At 38.5% G+C, this 23,259-nt stretch overlaps 1 protein-coding gene across 17 annotated transcripts in view; it reads right to left on the bottom strand.

Moving 5' to 3' along the window:
- Positions 1-23,259, bottom strand: part of CASK (calcium/calmodulin dependent serine protein kinase) — a 372,876-nt gene that overhangs the window by 197,455 nt on the left and 152,162 nt on the right. For 2 of the 17 annotated variants that reach the window (XM_055562970.1, XM_055562969.1), the window contains exon 3: positions 5,441-5,528. The exons of the other annotated variants lie outside the window; for them this stretch is intronic. In XM_055562970.1, the coding sequence (XP_055418945.1) occupies positions 5,441-5,528 (88 nt within the window). The remainder of the gene's footprint in view (positions 1-5,440; positions 5,529-23,259) is intronic. 17 annotated transcript variants of the gene reach the window in all.

The raw sequence follows: 23,259 nt of genomic DNA, 5'->3' as shown, positions 1-23,259 counted from the left end.
AATCAGATTATTTGCTGAGTTTTAATGACAAGGGTTTATCACAGCTATTTTTAATAGGGAGAAATGGGAAAAAACCTAAATGCCCAACAAAAAGAGAATGATTAAATAAACTATGGTAAATCCACAGAGTAGGGTATTATGCTGCCATTAAAATGATGCTATAGAAGTATATTTATTGATATAGAAAGATGTCCATAATATATTAAGATGTACAAACATATATGCATTATCTATGTGCATTCAAATGTATTGAGAAATTTTTGGATATTACAACACAGTGTTAAAGAGTAAATGGGTAGGACTCTGGATTTTTTGTTTCCTTTTTACTTAAAAAAAAAAAAAGAACAGGTATTACCATTTTTGTCATACTAAAAACAGTTCTAAATGTTAAAAAATAAAATGCAAAAATATTCCTTCAGTATGTTGTTAAAATAGTATTTATAAGGCAGTCTTAATACTTTAAAAATTATTTAAATTTAACATAAATATTACAAGCACTGATGTAAAATATTAGAAAATAAAAGCTGAAGTCAGTGACATTCCACCAGGAGAAATTTTTTTAATAGAACAGCAAATTAAATCTGTTCTATTTAAAAAGGAAATGATAATGAGCAGAAATTAATGAAGAAAAAACAGGGCAAAAGGCAAAGCAAAAAAATATTCTTGGAAAAGATTTATACAACTGAACTAGAAAAATCCCAATTTTGAGAACTGAACAATATACTTTTATTACACAGATCTCAGAATAAAATCATTAGAAAATGAGAAAATATTTAAAACTGAATAATAAGGAAAATCAATGCATCAAAACTTATATGCTGTAAATGCATATATTAATATTCTAAAAGAAGAAATGTTCAAGATTTATGATAAGCATCCATCTCCATAAGTTATATAAAATCATCAAATTAAAGTCAAACAAATTAGAGGGAAATAAGGATAGAAACCAATGACATGGAAAACAAACAGATACTGGGAGGATTAACAAAGTTAAAAGTTGTTCCTCGTGAAATGATACATTTTGGGCAAGCCTGAATTAAAAAATAGACATATACAGCAGCCCGTATGAAGAATGAAAAAGGAGATATTCTATATCCTGCAGACATTAAAAAGATGATATCAAAACTTTATGCCAAAAATTTGAAAATTTATATGAAATGCACAAATTTCTAGAAAAATAAAACTCATTAAAACACAAAAAGAATTAGAAAACCTAAATAATTCTTTACTGATTAAAGGAACTGAAATGGTAATTAAAAACCTTCTGGCATAGAAAACTCTAGGCCTAGATGGCATGTCCCACAAGTTCTACTGAACACTGGGAGGAGAAATAAAATAAATAAAAAGCAGGAACAGTTTCCAATTCATTTTATGAAGCTAGCTTAAACTAGATATAAAACCTGTTAAGGACAGCATGTGAAAATTAATGGCCAATGTCACTAATGAACATAGATGCAAATAAGCCAAACAAAACTATACTGAGCTATATTGAAAAACTGTAACAGGACCAAGATGGGTTTACCAAAGGAATGCAAAACTGTTTTAACATTTGGAATTCAATTAATAGAATTCGGTACACTGAGATAGATTAAGGAAGAAAAAATAGTGACCACCTCAATAAAAGGAAAAAAATATTTAATAAAACTATGGATTTAAATCTTAAGAAATTCTTAAATTGAAGAAGGCAAAAATGTCCACCCCAACAATTTAACAATATTGTGAAGGTTCTAGCCAGAGCAGTAAGGGCAAGATAAAGAGATGAAATGTGTAAGAATTGAAAAGGAAGAAACAAATAATCATTATTTACAGATGGTATAAGTGTATATGCAGAATATTCAAAATAATCTAAGTAAAAATGAAAATGAATCAGAATTTAGTAAAATTATTGACATAAAACAAATGAAATTAAAAACTTTTTTTTTCATTAAAGAGCCTAGGAATAAATCAAATAAAAAGATGTGTAGGATCTCTAGACAGAAGAATATGATTTTTTTAAAGAGAAATTAAACAACTAAAATAAATGGAAAGAAAATTATCTTGTTCACAGACTGGAAGACTCAGTACTGTAAACAGCTCATCTTTACCAAGTTAAAGCATAAATTCAATGGAATTCCAATCAACATCCCAACAGGTACCATATTAGAAACTGTTAAGCAGAATCTAAAATGTATATGGAAATGCAAAAGAACAAGAAGATCCAAGGTATTTTGGGAGAACAATGGTGGGAAGATTTGCTCTACTTCAAAATTTTATAATACAAAGCTTAATAATTAAAGCTGTACGCTATTGACACTAGGATAGACAAACAGGATAGTAGAACATAAGAGCAGGCCTAGAAACAGATACACACACACACACACACATATATGGATGCTAGATATAGGACAAAAAGGTAACTGCAGAGTATTGGGCAAAGACAGTCTCTTCAAATAAATATGTGCTTCTGTGGACCTGAATTTTCATAGCAGTATTAGTATTCACAATAGTAATAGTATTCACAATAGTCCCTAGATGCCAACAATCCAAATGTCCATTGGTAGTAGAATGGATAAAATATTAATATATTTACAAAATAGACTATTAAATAGTGATCAAAAGAAATTAGCTATAGGTACACAAAAATTTGTTTAAATCTTAAAACATAAACTGCATGATTTCTTCTATATACGGTTCAAAAGCAAATAATCTTGCTTTGTTGCAATAAAGCTAGGATTTATTGAGTGCTTACTATGTGACAGGTATTTTCTAAGTGCTTTATGTGCACTAATTCATTTAACAGTTACAAGAGGTCTATGAAGTTAAGTATTTTTACCGCCCTTATTTCACTTATGAGAAAACTGAGAAACAGCAGACATTAAGTAACTTGCCTAAGACATCACATAGCTAGTAAGTGGCAGAGCCAGGAATTAAACTCAGGCAGTTTGACTTTAGAGACCATGCACCCAAATGTTCAGTTTACAAAGAGGGAAACTTCTAACTTCTGTTCAAGGTTCTGAGTCACTTAATGGAAGACAAGAGATTATAGCTAAGAAGGTCATAGTATGAAGGAGGGCTCTGAACAATCGCATTTTCATGGTGTCATGGGGAACCCATGCTCTAGAACAATCTAGTGGTATCTTCGAAATGCAAAGCCTCCATTTCCATCCTCCCAGACGATACATGTAAATACTTTATTGTTGATATGGTTTAAATGAATTCTCTATACGTAAGTTTGCTGATAGATGCTTTAATCCTTGCATACACAAATCAATCTCTATTGATTAGAAATACCCACAACTTAGTTTTATTTTCTTCTAATTCAGGGCTTTTCTTGTGGTACTGTCTTGACGTCTTCACAAATGTCCCATCATCTTTTCCCAATACTTTTATGCTTTATGATCTTGCTGGAAATGTCCTCTCTCCACTTTTCCACCTCTCTCTCTCCTACACTTACGTTGATGCTCTTCATCAACTTTGTACAAGCCAGCCTGCCTTTTCCAGCTCCCAAACATTTCCTCTACTGATCTCTTGTGAAGTGAGGTCTCTCAGTCGTGTCCGACTCTTTGCGACCCCATGGACTGTAGCCTACCAGGCTCCTCCGTCCATGGGATTCTCCAGGCAAGAGTACTGGAGTGGGTTGCCATTTCCTTCTCCAGGGGATCTTCCCGACCCAGGGATCGAACCCGGGTCTCCTGCATTCCTGGTCTCTTAGGGCCCTAAGAATCTGTGCCTCTCTATGGTCACTTAGAACTATATTGCCAGTTATTATTATTATTTATTTCATGGATAGGCACTTGACTGGTTTGCATAGTTTGACTATAAATAACATGAGGGCATAAACAAGCCTTTTATCACTGCATAATATCTCACATATTGATGAATATTCACAAATACTTTTGCAGTGAATTCATTTCTGAAAGAGAGGAGTCATAGACACACAATCTTTTTTTTAAAAAACCCTTTCCCCATCTAAAATGGGCTTTCCCTGATAGCTCAGTTGGTAAAGAATCTGCCTGCCTTGCAGGAGACCCTGATTCGATTCCTGGGTCAGGAAGATCTGCTGGAGAATGGATAGGCTAGCCACTCCAGTATTCTTGGGCTTTCCTGGTGGCTCAGCTGGTAAGGAATCCACCTGCAGTATGGGAGACCTGAGTTTGATCCCTGGGTTGGGAAGATCCCCTGGAGAAGGGAAAGGCTACCCACTTCAGTATTCTGGCCTAGAGAATTCCATGGACTATACCCGTGGGATCACAAAGAGTCAGACACGACTGAGTGACTTTCACTTTCACCCATCTAAACTAAGTTAATTTGGGGGAGTTATAACAGTGCATATTAGAATTTCGATGGAAGGAAAGGGTGTGTCTTGGAGGGATTCAGACAGCCTTCATGGAATTGGCAGCTTCTGAGATGGGTCTTGAAGAAAAGTAGAGGGGAAAGGGAAAAGTGGAGCCATGAGAATGACAGAAAGTGAGCAAGTGGGGGCGTGGTGGAGACTACAAGGTAGTTAAGAGGAGAGCAGTATTTCAAGGCATTTTTTCTGACAAGTCAACAACAATAAAGCTGGGAGCACTAAAAAAATGAGTCAACATGTTAGGTGGGTTTGGAGGAGATTGTGGAAATACTCAAGGGGTCATAATTGGAGCCAAGTGCTCCTCTCCCATCTATTTTGAAAATTAAGGTACAATATTACATTCTTTCACATGAACTGACAGGGACCAGAGAAGGTATTTATACAGGCTTATTAACTATAATATGGAAATATATAGAAACCTTCACCTCTTCAGTGGAGAAGGGAAATGTGCCCTGCAATGGGAATTCTTAATAAAGCAATTTTGATATATTATCAAATACATTAAAATGACTAAGCATATCCCTGTATGTCTATGTACAAGCTGCATTTTTTTTGGTGGGAACTGTCCCTGCCCATTTGTATGTGAAGCTTAATATCTTCCCTTCCATTGGGGTGAGCTTTCTTTATGTGTGTCCAGTAGAATGTAACCCTTTTATATGCCAATATTGAAGCAAATTAATTTTCTAGTTTTTTTTCAATTTTAGCTCAATCTATTGATGTTTTCCTTTGTGACTCTCAGTCCTTTGAAGTCGTAAAAGCTTGCCAAAGATCTGTCAAATAATTTTAATTTTTTTGCTAGCTTTCCTATGACTTGTTTATATAAACTCTATTCTGTCTGTGGTTTTCTTTTTTGGTGGGAGGGGTTAGATCTAAACTGACTTCTGAATTGCTAATGCATTTTCTCAACACTATTTAAAAATCCTTCTTTTCCTATTATATTTACTGCACTTTGTATGTCCTGCTGAAAGGATTCCTTTGAAGAGAAATGCCTGGCACTGGCTGGCAAGCAGTATTTTTTGTCCTGTATCCTTCTAAGTGGATCGAATGCCAAGGGTGGTCTGAGGTATTTTGTGGGTCTGAATGTTTAGTACTGTCTAAAATCAAGCTTACCACGGGTGGGTGCTGCAGATTAGGTAACATCTGAAGGGTACTGGCTCACAACTCGGTGAAGGAATAGATGTACCAAGAAGCTCTTCAACTGAGCATGGGTAGACACAAGGAGAGAGAGAGCATCAAAGGAAGGGAAAGGTCATGGTCATCAAGAGGGCAGACAGAGCACATTGCACACACTGTTCTACCTCACAACTTTGCCTTGGACCAGCCCTGGTGGCTCAGTCAGTAAAGAATCTGCCTGCCGTGCAGGAGACCTAGGTTCGATTCCTAGGTCGGGAAGATCCCCTGGAGAAGGGAAAGAATACCCACTCCAGTATTCTTGCCTGGAGAATCCAATGGACAGAGGAGCCTGGTGGCCTACAGTCCATAGGGTCACAAGAGTTGGACATGACTGAGTGACTAAACCACACAGCAGGGTAAAGATTCAAAGTTGTTCTGACCCACATGTGTGGCCTCCCTTAGTTTAGGCCAACCTGGAGCATTTGGAGGGCCTGAGACAAGTGTACCAATTGAAGTCCATGATGCCATATGTTTAAATATTAAAAAATTATACATCAAACTTACAAATTGCTAAATATGTTCTAACCTTTGACCTTGATTCATAAGGGCCTAGAAGTTTAGGATCTATTAAATATTCTTGGGTTCCTTGGATTTCCTTACCAGAATGTGGCATCTTGGGATATCCAGCTCTTGGCCAGCCCTCAATTTTTACCCCACCCCCAGCTCCATGCCTAATCTTACAGCCTTCCTATGCTGTGCCTGATATCCTAAGGTACAAGTGGGAACGGTCCAACCACAGATTTTACAACTACTTATCAAGGCCACTGTGGAGAAGGCAATGGCACCCCACTCCAGCACTCTTGCCTGGAAAATCCCATGGACGGAGGAGCCTGGTGGGCTGCAGTCCATGGGGTCACGAAGAGTCGGACACGACTGAGCGACTTCCCTTTCACTTTTCACTTTCCTGCATTGGAGAAGGAAATGGCAACCCACTCCAGTGTTCTTGCCTGGAGAATCCCAGGGACGGTAGAGCCTGGTGGGCTGCCGTCTATGGGGTTGCACAGAGTCGGACACGACTGAAGTGACTTAGCAGCAGCAGCAGCAGCAGCATCAAGGCCACTGACTTCCCTTCTTGGAATGGTGTCTTTGGCCACCCCTCCTCTACTTATTCTTATTCCTTAATGCTGGGTCAATTAAGGTTGTTAGTTACAAGAAACAGAAACCAACTCTGGCTGACTTAGGCAGAAAAGGAGTTTATTAATAGGACACTGGATTGCTCAGAGTGGTAGAGATGCCTGTGAAATCAAGACTGGTGCTGTGCTGTCAGAAACAAAACCCTGAACTGATCTGACGAGGGCACCACTGCAGCTGTTCTACAGCAGCTGCAGCAGCTTGCACCACCGTGTCTGTTAATGCTAGGTGCTGGAGGCCTTCCAGAGTGCTACTTCAGCTATACCAGTGATTGTACCTGCTATTACCTGAGAGTTCCACATGGTCCTTGTTTTTTTGTCAGTAGCTATTACATCATGAGTGGATGTCTCTGACTCATGAAACCCGTATCATATTCTCATATCCCAACGGCCAAGGAGAGCAAACACCTGGCATTTTCAGCTTCTATAGTAGAAGGTGGGCTTTGTCCTCCATCAAGACTCGTAAGATGGGATTTTCTTCAAATATCGGAAGAGGTTTCAGACACAAGACAGTCAAAATCAATGAGAAACGACCCCTTCCTGTGGGTTCTGTTCTCAAGTCTACCTTCAACTGCTTGTGGCACCTAGCTCGTGCTACTTAACCTTTCAACCTTGAGTTGACAATGACTCCTCAATAAAATGATGTGATTCGATTTAGTAATCTCTAAAACTGCAAGGAGATCCAGCCAGTCCATTCTAAAGGAGATCAGCCCTGGGTGTTCTTTGGAAGGACTGATGCTAAAGCTGAAACTCCAGTACTTTGGCCACCTCATGTGAAGAGTTGACTCATTGGAAAAGGCTCTGATGCTGGGAGGGACTGGGGGCAGGAGGAGAAGGGGACGACAGAGGATGACATGGCTGGATGGCATCACTGACTCGATGGACGTGAGTTTGAGTGAACTCTGGGAGTTGGTGATGGACAGGGAGGCCTGGCGTGCTGCGATTCATGGGGTCGCAAAGAGTCCGACACGACTGAGTGACTGAACTGAACTGAACTGAAAGTCTCTTAATACCACCCCCCTCCCAAGAAATTCTGATTCTTTGAAAAAGGACTGGTTTGAAAGAATTTGCCACTTCTAAAATTGAAATATAGTGTAAGATATTATTTATCAAGGTTTAGAAACTGAGTGTTGCTCCAAGGCCTATCTAGACATCAAAGGCTGATTTGTCACCATTTCCCTGACTCCTGATCAATGCTGTTTGACAATGGTGCCTCCTAGTGGGTGAGGAAACTCCAGTTACAAATGACAGCAAAGGATCCTAAGACAAGAGCAGCAGACCTCTGGATTTGTTCATGTTAAGATGCCCCTCAGTTTGGTTTTCCGAAATTCTCAGAAAAGAGAGGAAGGCAGTTGTGAGCACAACTTCTGTTCTGTTTACTAGGTAAGAACTTGACTGTTAGCCCTCAGTGTTCTCACCAGTCCCCTCTACCAAACACGCACCTGCCAAACCTCCAACATGCACACGCACTCACACACACACACTTCTCTTTCAGTTAAAGCTCTGAAGGACCAACCAAAAGAGGAAGAGGGGCATCCAGCCACAAAATCATGATAAGTCATATGACAGAATTTTAGAACTGGAAGTTTAATTGGAAGACTTGCTTTAGGTCAGTAGCTAATTCATGGCAATTGGAACTAGAACCTCAGCTTCTTGATTCCCAGCTCCCTGTATAGCCCCACGCTTTTTTGAAGGAGGAAGTTCTTTTTTTTTTGAATCAAGATCGAAGGTTAGAACATATTTAGCAACTTGTAAGTTCGATGTATGACCTTTTTATACATAATTTTCCCTTGCTTTAGCATAGACTTATGTGGTTTGTTGAAAGGATAGTAATAGTCTACTTCTTTAAGGGCCTTTTAAAAAAGTACTGCAAATCCTCACAGATGAAGAGATCTCATCTGTGCTTCTTTCCCATCTGACCAGAAGACAGACAGACGGTTTCACAGTGCTAGTGAGGAACTAAGTTTCCAAAGTACCCTTGTTTCATCTCCCAGCATGAGGTCTACAGGGTTCATTTAAGACATTGGTTACTATATAGGGCTTCCCTGGTGGTTCAGAGGGTAAGGCGACTGCCTGCAATGTGGGAGACCCGGGTTCGATCCCTGGTTCAGAAAGATCCCCTGGAGAAGGAAATGGCAACCGACTCCAGTATTCTTGCCTGGAAAATCTCATGGACAGAGGGTTACTATATGGCCCCCAGTATATTTGCACAGGGCAAAGTGTCCAAAGGCCTGGGTACTTGGAACTTCTTTCTTTTCTATCCTGCCTACTCTCCCCAGATCTTTAAACTTCATTAATTCTTAACAAAAAAAGTTAGACCTCTGATCTAGTGCTGCTTACTTGCATAGGTGAGAGTCAAGGCAGACCCTCTGCCACTCAAAACAAAGTCACTCATAATCAGTGCATCACTGGCACCACTGCAGCTTACTTTCTATCCTGTATACATTCCTATAACTCCAGTATGGGTAATATGTGTATGATTCTTTGTAAGTCTCTTAGCTCTTCTTCCCACCTCTTCTCTCTAGAAATACAGTTCTGTGTCTTGCTCCTCAAAGCCCTCTCTTCATTTGCAAGCAGGTTCATCAGTGCAGTCCCTGCCATCACTAGCAGGAAAGCTCCTGACTTACAGGAGGGAGCACTCCTTCCAGGGATGCAGATACGAAAACCACAACATGATTCTCCTAGCCATGTGTGGGATGCAAGGATTTGGGGCCATTCTTTGACAGTTCTACCTCTGGCATGTCCTCAGTTCATCTGTCTCAAGGAACATCTAAAGAACGGTAAATCATCAGGCCACACCCTGATGCGGTGTTACATGTGAGAAAGATGGGCTGATTTGGAAAAAGATCCCATCTTTGGCAAACATACCAGGGATTAAAAACTCATCACACAGTTAATTATTGATTTTGTTTTCATGTTACCACCATTTGTACTCTGAAATCAAACTGGCTGGTATAATTGTTACTTCTAGGCAGGTTCCTAGCTAACATGAAGATGCTAACGTTGGTACTTAGAAAACCAGAGATATAAACAGAGGCATAATTATAGGTATCTGCCCAAGATTAAACTGTTTCAATTTAGCAGGAAAAACAGAACCATTCCTATGCCCTCACGAGAAGATTCCACAAGCCCATGAATTATTTCCAAGTTTCAAATATGACAAAGAAAGAAACTGGAGTTCTTAAATGTTCAAATAACATCATGGCCAATTTGCAAACAGCAACAGAACTCTGTATGTGGACAAAGGAAAGTCAACAGTTAACTAGAAAGATCCTTCGAGTATTATAGGAAGGCATAGATAACTAAGTTTATTATCCTCATAGACTGTGATTTTCACACTAGTCACTCCTCTGGGACAAGATACTGAAGATTTCTGTTAAATGTAGATACGATAATAGCTAATAACAAAGATTGAGCATTTAACTACAAACCAAGTGCCATTTTAAGAGCTTTACATGTAATAACTTATTTAATCCTCATAACAACACAAAGAGACAGGTACAGATGAGGAAATTGAGGCTTAAGACAAATGTTATATAACTTGTCCAAGGTTACATGGTTAGAAAGTAGCAGAGTCAGGATTTGAACCTAAGCAATCTGGTTCCAGAATCCTAGCTCTTAAACTCTCATCCTGAGACTCTGTAATAGACAGAGTTTATGACAATGACAATGAAGATGATGGTAAGACTATCCAGTGTTTTGATTATCAGAATACTCCCTCATTTCCTTTCTTTCTTGCAAGTACTTGGGCAGAAACTGAAGTACCAAGAGGTGAAATGGGCCCTGTTCTAATGGTTATGACTCCTAACCTTCACCTTGAGCCCAGATTCTTCTCCTGGGGGGCCAGATTCATATGGTCGCTCTGCACCACACATCACCAGGTAGGAGTCCCACGATTGCTACAAACTCGGATGATCTAAAAGTTACAACTTTCTTCCCCAGACCGTATTTCTATCTGAAGGGGATAGTCTTTCTTCTATTGGGTAAAGTTTGGGACTATTATCTTTTCGAGTAAGGGCTCCCCTCATCATCACTCTCTCTGCATTTTACTTCTAGAATTCTGTATGAATTCGTGTATGTTGAATCTTGTCAATGTGGCTTCCATGACTCTTAGCTTCTCTTTCATACTTACTGTCTCTATCTAACTATGCTTTGTTCTATGTTGGTTCTTCAATACTGTCTTTCAATTTGGCCAGACTGATTCCCAACATACAGCATGTGCACACACATGTATGTGCTCTCTCAAGGACTTTCCAATGTTTACCAAATAGAACAGCCTCTTGTATAAACGTTACCTGTTCTCATTATCTTTTTGAGGACGCTTAAGTCCCTTTCAGATTTTCCTATTAGTTCCATTTCCTTTAGACAAAATTTCCTATGTTGAGTTTGTTTCAGGATGTTAGTTTTTCCTTGTACGCTTTGAAAATTTCATTCAAACACTAATCTTAACTGGGGATTTCTTATTTTTGTTTTTATCTTTAGGCCCCCTGAGCTATCCTTTATGTAGGATGGCTAGAGTTTTTCTTAGCTACTGTTTTTGCTGAGGGTGTCTGTCTCATCCCTGGATTCCATGTGGTGAGCTAGACTCCAGTTCTCTTCCTCTTACGGGCTCTCAGTTTCTGTTACAATGAAGAAGCTGAACTCTAAAATCTCATCTTGCCTGGAATTCTTTATTGACTTTAGTTTCGACTGTCTACTACATTGTTCACATGGAGTCTAGGGGTCTCTCCCTGGTGCACAAAATCTGATTATATTATTACCTTGGTAGAATTACTTCACTGTGCTCTACCACCTACAGAATAAACTTCAAAGTCTGATCCCATGTCACCTCCTCAGAAAGGGCTTATGTGAACATCCTATCTGAAGTAGCATCCTCATCACTCTTTATCCCTTATGTGGTCCTTGTTCTTGGCAGCACTTGTCATTACTGGCTATTATTACCACACATTTACTTGTTAGTTTGTCTCTTCCAGGAGAATGTAAGTTTCATGTAGGCACTGATTTTGAATTACTCACTGTTAAATCCTCAGATACACAGATGACACCACCCTTATGGCAGAAAGTGAAGAGGAACTAAAAAGCCTCTTGATGAAAGTGAAAGAGGAGAGTGAAAAAGTTGGCTTAAAGCTCAACATTCAGAATACAAAGATCATGGCATCTGGTCCCATCACTACATGGGAAATAGATGGGGAAACAGTGGAAACAGTGGCAGACTTTATTTTTTTGGGCTCCAAAATCACTGCAGATGGTGACTGCAGCCATGACATTAAAAGACGCTTACTCCTTGGAAGGAAAGTTATGACCAACCTAGATAGCATATAGAAAAGCATAGACATTACTTTGCCAACAAAGGTCCGTCTAGTCAAAGCTATGGTTTTTCCAGTGGTCATGTATGGATGTGAGAGTTGGACTGTGAAGAAAGCTGAGTGCCGAAGAATTGATGCTTTTGAAGTGTGGTGTTGGAGAAGACTCTTGAGAGTCCCTTGGACTGCAAGGAGATCCAACCAGTCCATTCTGAAGGATATCAGCCTTGGGATTTCTTTGGAAGGAATGATGCTAAAGTTGAAACTCCAGTACTTTGGCCACCTCATGCGAAGAGTTGACTCATTGGAAAAGACTCTGATGCTGGGAGGGATTGGGGGCAGGAGGAGAAGGGGATGACAGAGGATGAGATGGCTGGATGGCATCACTGACTCGATGGATGTGAGTGTGAGTGAACTCTGGGAGTTGGTGATGGACAGGGAGGCCTGGCGTGCTGTGATTCATGGGGTCGCAAGGAGTCAGACATGACTGAGCGACTGAACTGACCTGAAATCCTCAGAACCTAGAACAGTGCCTGGCACATTGTAGGCATTCAATAAATACATGTGAATGGATGTTTTAATATTAAAATCCTTGACATGGCAGCAGTGCTTGCTTTAGCAGCACTTATACTAAAATTACTGTAGGAGCAAAAGCCCTAGATGTATCAGAGCAATTAAAGAGTGAGGGCTCTAGAGTCAAACTGTCAAGATTGGAATCTTGGCTGCAGCACACCAACTTTGGGACCTTGAGCAAGTCACAGCCTCCTAAGCTGCAGTCTTCTCATCTGTAAAATGGGTAGTCAACCTTAGTGGGTTCCTGAGAGGAATTCGCAGACAATAGACAAGTTAGTGTAGCATGTGCAGTCACACCCATCACCAAAGGTTTTTTACTATTATATGTCCAAGCTCATCTCCAGTCATTCTCTCATCTTGTACCACGTTTCAAAGTAACAGCCCACTATGACTAACGATGCCTCAACCATGTAAGCTGACTCACATTTCTCGCTATTCCACATGCTCTTGCCCATAATGGTTACCTCCTTTCCCACTCATATAGTCAATCTGCTTCCCATCCAAAATTAAACATTTCCACCTAGAACCCTAGCCCAAGCATGGAAAAGAAGTGGGCTTTGATTTGCCCAGGTGGGACATGGGACAGATGCCAAATTCAAAAGGAGGTTATCCATAGGGGGTTAGGTCAATACCTTAGGATACACAGGGTTTTACAACAGAAAGAGGAAACTGAGCTAACAGATAAATTCATGCACTCATTCATTTGTATTCTCTTTCTTTCTCTGTCTGGAATGTGACAAAAGAGAAGCAGAAGGAAACAGCTGCCTCTGCAGGTCATACAGACTTGGGAACTGGGGTGCCTGTTTGGGGCTCTGGGCAAGTCCTTGAGTAAATATGGAAAGCTGGTCTTTCCAGAGCAAAGGAGATGCAAAACCCTGAGGGATGAAGGGAGTAGTAACCCAGTTCCTGAGGGTTTTCTTTCTAGTTCTTATGAGGCCTGGCTTCATTCTGTTTCTTTCTTTACATTTCACAAGATTTTAGTATCTTTACTTTTGTCTAGCTTGGTCCCTGTCACTGCCACTTGGCCAACTCCAGGTCATCCTTCACATTTCAGTATTGCCTCCTCTATGAGGGATATTTCTCTTCCTTCCTCTTTCTCCTTCTCATTATAATGTTTCCATGCCCATCCATCTCCATACTGAGCTTCCAGCTATATTTCATAGATAAAAGGCATTAAGAAACAAAATTACTAAGTTTCTGAACAGACTTAGGACAATAGCACAGGCCTCTCCATTTGCCCTCTCATATTTCACTCTCTCTCTCTCACTAAGGAAATAAGCAATCAGATAGAGATACCAAATAGGAGAAAAGAGATAACAAGAGATGGCATAAAGGGAGGATATCCCAGAACTGAGCCCATGCATAGCATGAGCACTGGATACTGGTTGAGGAATAAGCAAGTTTGGTGAAGGATGGAACCAAGAATTGCAAAAACCCTTCATTTCCACACAATATTGTTCTTGATACACTCTCTTTACCTGGCGTCTGTGACATCCAGCAGTCATGATTTTCTTTCCAGCTCTTGAGCTATTCCTTTGCTATCTCATTTGATAGCTATTCTTCCTATTCTACACCCAACCCTTTCAAATTTGGAAGACCCTCAGTCCTCAAGTCCTCTATTCATAACCTTCTCTATACCCTTCCTAAACCATCTAAATGGGGTTCCCCGGTGGCTCAGACAGTAAAGAATCTGCCTGCAATGCAGGAGAACTGGGTTTGATTCCTGGGTTGGGGAGATTCCCTGGTCAGAGGAGGGCAAGACAACCCACTCCAGTATTCTGGCCTGGAGAATTCCATGGACAGAGGAGTCTGGCAGGCTACAGTCCATGTGGTCACAAAGAGTCAGATATGACTAAGCACAGCATAAACCATCTAAATAGCTGCTGCTGCTAAGTCACTTCAGTCGTGTCCGACTCTGTGCGACCCCATAGACGGCAGCCCACCAGGCTCGCCTGTCCCTGGGATTCTCCAGGCAAGAACACTGGAGTGGGTTGCCATTTCCTTCTCCAAGGCATGAAAGTGAAAAGTGAAAGTGAAGTCGCTCAGTCGTGTCCGACTCTTCGCGACCCCATGGACTGTAGCCCACCAGGCTCCTCCATCCATGGGATTTTCCAGGCAAGAGTACTGGAGTGGGGTGCCATTGCCTTCTCCGATCTAAATAGCAACCATCCTCAAACATCTGTATCTATCCAAGATCTCTCTATGCGCCTCATCCACATATTTAGCTTCATCTTTAGCAGTTTCATTCAGAGGTCTCACAGAAACTTCAAACTCAACACGTCCAAAATGTATTTTACCATCTACTTCCAAGCACCATTATCTTATCAGGTGCTCAAGTCAGTGATCAGAGAATCAACTTTGACTCCTACTTCCTTATTTCCTTCATCTAATCATCAAATCCTGTCCATTCTAATTCCTAAACATCTTCAGGTTCTATTCACTTCCTTTCATTGCTACTGACACTGATCTATCCTAGCCATCAACATTCATATTAAATCACTCTAATGGCTTCCTAATTCTCTCCACATTTAAATCCAATTCTCTAGCAATACAATAGCCAAAAAATGCTTTTAAAATGGAAGTCTGATCATATACCTTTGCTTATCATGGCATCTACATCTTCAAGATAAAATCCCAAATTCTTGCAATGTCTTAAAAGACTCATCAAGATTTTGCCCTTATTTCTTGTGAACCTCTTGAACCCTTGATTACGGTATGTAGGAGAAATATGAAGAGTATCTTTAAGCCAAATAATACTTTCTAGACTCTGGTAAAAAGGCAGAACAAATATATTTTTCATATCCCCATACTAATATTAAAAGACACTGTCTACTGACTCAAGTCAATGACCAGTAGAGGGACTAACAACCTTATCTCTACTTCTGAGTATTACAAATTCTCTTGGGCCCAGTGATCTCACAAAGATATGAAATCCACTCTAGTTAATGGCATTCTGGTCAAGTCCACAGATAAGGACTAAGGCCATAAAAATAAAACAGAATTCATCTACAACTCTCTCTGTCTAGACTTATACATGTAAGGGCAGTTTTAGAATGAAATAAAGTATTTTTCTAATTAATATGACTGAGAGATTAGTTCAGTTCTTTATATCACAATTTCAAGTTAAAGTCTACAACTCTTATGCAATGCTCGTAGGAATGCAAAGTGGTACAACATTTGATGGAATACAAACATAGATGGAATTTGGCATTAACAATAGTATAAGATGATGTACATACAAGGTTATTAATGTAAAAGAAGAAGACTAGAAATTACCCAAATATCCATCAATAGGGACCTGACTTAATAAACAATTCTACATCCATAATGGAGTACTGCTGCTGCTGCTAAGTTGCTTCAGTCATGTCCGACTCTGTGCAACCCCACAGACGGCAGCCAACCAGGCTCCACCATCCCTGGGATTCTCCAGGCAAGAACACTGGAGTGGGTTGCCATTTCCTTCTCATAATGGAGTACTACGCAGGTGTAAATAGGAATGAAGAAGATGTTTACATATTGCTATGGAAAGATTCCTGGTGTTTTCATATTGTGAAATTTAAAATAATCAAAGTTTAGAAGAGAGTATATAAGAGTGTGTAAGAAGGGGGTGGTACAAAAATATATGCAATTTCTTATATTTTCAAACAGAAATAATGAAAAATAAAATTAAAACTAATTTTACAACATAATTTCCTCTAAGGTAGGAAATAAATGGGGACAGAGTCAAGTGAGACCTTTCTGAATGAATCTTATTCGTAAGTTTGACTTTTCAATCATGTACATATATTTAATAATCTAAAAACAAAATTAAGTCAAGAAGAAGTAAGAGGCAATTCCTAAAATTTAAGTGATACAGACATCTGAGTAAGCTCAGGAGAGTGTATCAGTGCAACGCCCTGGTTGTGATATCATACTAGTTTTTCAAAATGTTAACATTGGGAGAAACTGGGAAACATCTGTAATACAAGGATCTCTCTGTATTATTTCTTACAGCTGCATGGAAGTCTATAATTATCTCAATAAAAACTTTAATAAAAAGAGAAACTGAAATAAACATACCTAACTGTATGTCAAGCTTGTGGCGTAGGCACAAAGAGAACAGTTATTTAAGTGACTTTAAAACCCAGTGTTTGATTGTGCCACCCTGCTGGGATATACTCAAAGGATGAAAAGAAGGGCAAAGAAATCCTAATCTGTATTCAGTGTCTTGCTTTTATTATATGTTTAAACTAGTAGGATGAAGCTATTAGTAGTATGCTACTGTGGCAAGACATCCAGATTTCCAGACAAAAGATGTACGAATATAAAAATTTTAAAGCTAAGTAAAATTTTTACTAAATTATGTTAAATATCATAGTATAATGTACATGGTATATAGTATAATGTATACTATACACTAAACTATGTACTATAGTATAATGTATAGTATAATATATACTATATAGTAAGTATTATATAGTATAATGTATATAGTATAAAGTATTATAGTATAATAAATAAAATATATAGTATAAATTATGTTAAGTATTATAGTATAATATCTAGTATAATGCTAAGTGAAATAAGTCAGATGAAGACAAATACTGTACGACATGACTTATATGTGGAATCTAAAAAAATAAAAACAAGTGAATACTTATTTCCAGTTACTAGTGAGGAAAAGGAGAAAGGAGGGGCAAGACAGGGGTAGAGGATTAAGAGGTACAAAATATTATGTATAAAATAAATAAGCTACAAGGATATATTATATGACACAGGGAATATAAACAATGTTCTATAATTAATACAAATGGAGGACAACCTATAAAAGTTGTGAATCACTATATTGTATACCTGTAACATATATTAACTAACCTCAATTTTAAAAATAATTTAAAAAATTAAAATTAAAAATTAAGGAAAAAACTCTAATTTCTTTCTTGTTTTAAAAAAACTTTATCTTATGGAAACTTTCAAAAGTATAAAGTAATGAAGGCTCCTATATTCATTACCCTACTCCAACAATTAACAACTCACTGGCTAATCCTGTTTTACCTATATGTCAGTCCCATTCCCACTGCTCACCCCCTACCTGATTCTTCTGCAAATCCCAGACTTTATGCACAAATATTTCAGTACTTATCTCCAAATTGTAGGAACCCTTGTTGCAAAATAACTTTTATAAAATTATAAAATGATACATTAAAAACTAACAATTCCTTATTATATAATAAATGTCTCACTAAATAAAAATTTGTAATTGTTACTTTAAACTGGAAATAATAGTGTAAACTCAAGGTTTCATGTTTGATTGCTTAAGTCTGATTGAAGAAAACTTTTTCATTTCTAATAACTTTAGATTTACATAAAAACCGCAAAGATGGTACAGAGAGTCCTTGTATACCCCTCACTCAACTCCCCTAATGTTAACATCTTAGGCAACCATAGTACATTTGTCAAAACTAAGAGAGTAACACTGGTGCATTACTATTAACTCAACTCCAGATTGTATTTGGACTTCACATGTTTGTTGACTAAAATACTTTCTTTGTTCTGATTTTTTTTTTTTTTTAGATGGCAGTTGTGGGTTTGGGGGTAAGGATACCACAGAGGTGAAATGTCCTTCTGAGAATATCACCTCAGTGGGCATGTGATATCCACATGACTTATCAGTGATGTTAACTTGCTTCTTTGGTTAAAAAGGGTCAGCCAAGTTTCTCCATTGTAAAGTTACTATGTTCCCCTTTCCAACCTCTGTTCTTCGAAAATGAGTTGCTAGGTCCAGTCTACACTTAAGACAGGAGGGGATTATCTACATATATTATTTAGAACTCTTTTGTAAGGAAGGTTTTTCTCAACCCCATGGGCTGTAGCCCACCAGGCTCCTCTGTCCATGGCATTCTCCAGGCAAGAATACTGGAGTGGGTTGCCATTTCCTCCTCAAGGGGATCTTCCCGACCCAGGAATTGAACCCATATCTCCTGTGTCTCCTGCATTGGCAGGTGGATTCTTTACCCACTGAGCCACCTGGGAAGCAGCTCTTCTCTACCATTGATTTATTCAATAATTTATTTATATTGGTATGGGCTCATATATACTTAATTTATACCTTGGGTTATAGCCTAGTACTGGGACTTCCCTGGTGGCTCAGATGGTAAAGCGTCTGTCTACAATGTGGGAGACCCAGGTTTGATCCCCAGGTTGGGAAGATCCCCTGGAGAAGGAAATGGCAATCCACTCCAGGACTATTGCCTGGAAAATCCCATGGACAGAGGAGCCTGGTAGGCTACAGCCCATGGGTTCACAAAGAGTCGGACACGACTGAGCGACTTCACTTTCACTGGGCTTCCCAGGTGGCGCTAGTGGTAAAGAACCTGCCTGCTAATGCAGGAGATGAAAGAGACGCAGGTTCGGTCCCTGGGTTCAGAGCCTCGTGGGTGATAGCCCATGGGGTCACAAAGAGGTGGACATGACTGAGTAACTGGAGCACATAGCCTAGTGCTACACTATTTTGTTGCTCTAATCTGTTCCAGTTTTGGCCACTGGGAGCTCTTTCAGATTGGTTCTTTGTCCTTCACATGCCCCCTCAACTTTCTTCTTTTTTTTTTTTTTTAGCATTACCTTACTTCCAGGCAGTATAAAACGCTCCAAGCTTGTGTCTTCTCTGTCCCAGCCCTAGAATAATTTTTCTAAAGAGCCTTGGCTCCTTTTATGGGAGAATGTATTTAGAAATGAAGATTTGGATGTGGGTTTGCTCATTACTATTGCAGTGCCACAGCTTCTAGGCCCTTTCGGTGGCAGAAATGTATGTATGTGTACTAACCCATGCACATGTATCTGTATTTATTTCTGTATCTGTACTCACACGTATATGAGTACATGTATGTATACACATACACACACACATGTATACATTCATGTGTGTAAACATGTTAAATATGTGTACATGCTAAACATGATGTCATTCTGCCATCTCCAACTCTAATCCAGCACCACAGGGTTCACTCTAGTCTTCATTCTTATTTGTAATTTCTTTCCCTAACAGAATCTTAAACTTCTGCATATGTAAAAAGTCAATACAGAATGGAGTATTACTCAGCCATTAAAAAGAATACATTTGAATCAGCTCTAATGAGGTGGATGAAACTGGAGCCTATTATACAGAGTGAAGTAAGCCAGAAAGAAAAACACCAATACAGTATAATAACGCATATATATGGAATTTAGAAAGATGGTAACGATAACCCTGTATGCGAGACAGCAAAAGAAACACAGATGTATAGAACAGTCTTTTGGACTCTGTGGGAGAGGGCGAAGGTGGGATGATTTGGGAGAATGGCATTGAAACATGTACATTATCATATGTGAAATGAATCACCAGTCCAGGTTCAATGCATGATACAGGATGCTCGGGGCTGGTGCACTGGGATGACCCAGAGGGATGGGATGGGGAGGGAGGTGGGAGGGGGGTTCAGGATGGGGAACACATATACACCCATGGTGGATTCATGTCAATGTATGGCAAAACCAATACAATATTGTAAAGTAATTAGCCTACAATTAAAATAAATAAATTTATATTAAAAAAACTAAAAAGTCAACATACAAAAAGGTCCAGAAATGTAAAACAAAACAGGCAAATTAAAATTAAACGGCAAATTTTGGGAAAATAGTTGCAAATGCATGAAAAAGGTAAATATCCTTAGTAAATAAGGAATTCTTACAAAATAGCAAAAAAACTAAAGAAAGTAAACATGAAAAAGAAATGGGTAAACATACTTCTAAAATATTTGACCATATTAGTAATAAAATTAATGCAAATGAAACCAAAATGTCATTGTGACCTACCAAAATGTAAACATGGTTGCTTTCATTTATCACTGGCTTGAATATAAATTGGTACCATCCTTATGAACAATAACATGACACCATGTAAAAGGAGTTTTAACTCTATTGGCTACACTTCTGATAGGTGATGTCTCTGAGTGAAGACAATAGAAAAGCTGGATCAAAAGTTCCTGAAAACATCAAAGTACTAATCAAATTGTCAGGAATAGTGGCTAAAATCTAACAGTGGGAACTAAGAGAGGAAAGCCAAGGATCAAAGTACTTCTCTTGCCCTGGGGACATTTGCTTATACAGAAGATCTCTAATGGAAAACAAGTCAGAATTCAGGGGAACATCATAAACTACTCTCCAACATCATGCGAAATGCTGGGCTGAATGAAGCACATTCTGGAATCAAGATTGCAGGGAGAAATATCAATAACCTCAGACATGCAGATGACACCACCCTTATGGTTGAAAGCGAAGAGGAACTAAAGAGCCTCTTGATGAAAGTGAAAGAAGAGAGTGAAAAAGCTGGCTTAAAACTTAACATCAAAACATTAAGATCATGGCATCTGGTCCCATTACTTCATGGGAAATAGATGGGGAAACAATGGAACAGTGAGAGACTTTATTTTTGGGGGGCTCCAAAATCACTGCAGATGATGACTGCAAATGATGAAATTAAAAGACGCTTGCTCCTTGGAAGAAAAGCTATGACAAACCTAGACAACATATCAAAAAGCAGAGATGTTACTTTGCTGACAAAGGTCCATCTAGTCAAAGCTATGGTTTTTATAGTAGTCACGTATGGATGTGAGTGTTGGATCATAAAGAAAGCCGAGTGCCGAAGAACTGATGCTTTTGAACTGTGGTGCTGGAGACTCTTGAGGGTCCCTTGAACTGCAAGATCATACCAGTCAATTCTAAAAGAAATCAGTCCTGAATATTCACTAGAAGGACTGATGCTGAAGTTGAAGTTCCAGTACTATGGCCACCTGATGTGAAGAACTGACTCATTGGAAAAGACCCTGATGCTGGGAAAGATTGAAGGCAGGAGGAGAAGGGGATGGCAGAGGATGAGATGGCTGGATGGCATCACTGACTCAATGGATATGAGTTTGAGCAAGCTCCAGGAGTTGGTGATGGACAGGGAAGCCTGGTGTGCTGCGGTCCATGGGGTCACAAAGAGATGAACACAACTGAGCAACTGAAATGAACTCTCCAATATTGAGCTAGGACCCTAAAGAGCTAGGCATGAACTGGAAGTGATCAGTGCCTTCACATACTTGCAATCCCGCTTTACCTTTGATTGGCCCTGAAAATCTAAGCCCTGAACCTTGATTAAGGTAGTCCCAGACTGCTAGTGCTTAAACGTGCCAGTAGAAGGGAATTAAAGTTCTCTCTAGAGGAAGAAAGCATCATTCAATGCCAAAAATTTTCAAAATAATTTCTAGCCCTCAGTCAAAATGAATCAGGTATATAAAGGGGTAAGATATCTTGATCAAGAACCAGCAAAAATGACAGACAATAATGATGAATAGGGATTTTATATACAGAGATTATCCTACATAGATTATTGAATAAGGAAACCTACTATGTCTCATAATATAAAAGCTGAGCTTGAATATTTTTTTGAAAAAAAAGAGAAAATATATAGATTTTAAAAAGGAAAACACAAAATTCAGAAAAGAATGTAGAAGATATAGAGAATACTGTAAGGTATACCTATATCTATACTTAATTGGGTCACAAAGGAGATGAGAGAAAGAAAAAGGCAAAGGTAGTATTTGAAGAGATAATGGCTGAGAATATTCTCTAACCATAAACAATATCAATAAATACACCTATTCAAGAGACCTAAAAACCTAAGGCAGGATTAAAACACATGTACACATACACCCCACATCACAGAAAAAACTATAGAAAACAAAAGATGAAGAAAACATTTTTTCAATAACCTTAAAAATAAAGAAAGACTACCCTCAGAGAGAAGTGACAGAGTGCTAGCTGGATTCTTAATATCAACGGAAGCTAGAAAACAGTAGAATCATATATAATGGAAAGAAAACATCAGCCTAGAATTCTCTACCCAGTGGATATCCCTCAACACTAAAGGGAATCTAAAGAAATTCTGAAACTAACAAAAATGGAGTTTGCACTTAGCAGATTGACACACACAAAAATAAATCCAGGTAAAACTTTAGAGATGCTGAAAGAATAAATAACAAAGAAAGGATTAGTGTGTAGGTAAATCTAAACAAATAACAACAATAATAATATAATTTGGAGTGATGTAAATACATGCAACTTACACATTTATATACACAAATATCCTATAAGTCAAGGGTTGCATTATATGGAATTAATGTGCTATACAGTGCTTATATTGTTCAGGAAGACAATAACGACATCAACATTAGGATTTGATGAATTAGGGAGGCATTTCTGGGGTATACACTCAGATAACGGCAAAGGGTCTTTAAACTTCTGAATTAATATTAGAGAAATGAAATAACAAAACGTATTCAACTGATTCAAAAAAATCAGGGAAGGTGAAGAAATACGTAATAGTTGGTATAAAGAGAAAGCACATCAGAAGAACATAATGTCAATCAAAATATACTAAAATTAAATGTAAAAGAAATAAATGCTCTAATTAAAAAATGAAGATTCAGAGTCTAGAATAAAAAAAACAACTATATTCCTTTAATGAAAGACACATGTAAAAGCCAAGGATACAAAAAGTTTGAAATTTTAAAAAGGAAATAAATTCTAGAAAATTAAATCCAAAGTAGAAGGACAGGAAAAACAACAAATAGAAATTACTGCAATAGAAAATAAACACACAGTAAAAATGAATTACAGAGTTAAAAGTCTAATAAAATGGGTAAATATCTGGCAAGGCTGAGAAAGAAAAAGAAAAGGTGTAAATTACTAGCAT

The sequence above is a fragment of the Bubalus kerabau genome, chromosome X, assembly GCF_029407905.1.
Source record: "Bubalus kerabau isolate K-KA32 ecotype Philippines breed swamp buffalo chromosome X, PCC_UOA_SB_1v2, whole genome shotgun sequence".
In the NCBI taxonomy this organism is placed as follows: Eukaryota; Metazoa; Chordata; class Mammalia; order Artiodactyla; family Bovidae; genus Bubalus; species Bubalus kerabau.
The sequence above is the reverse complement of the archived record's forward strand: the minus strand, read 5'-3'. Positions and strand labels throughout refer to the sequence as shown.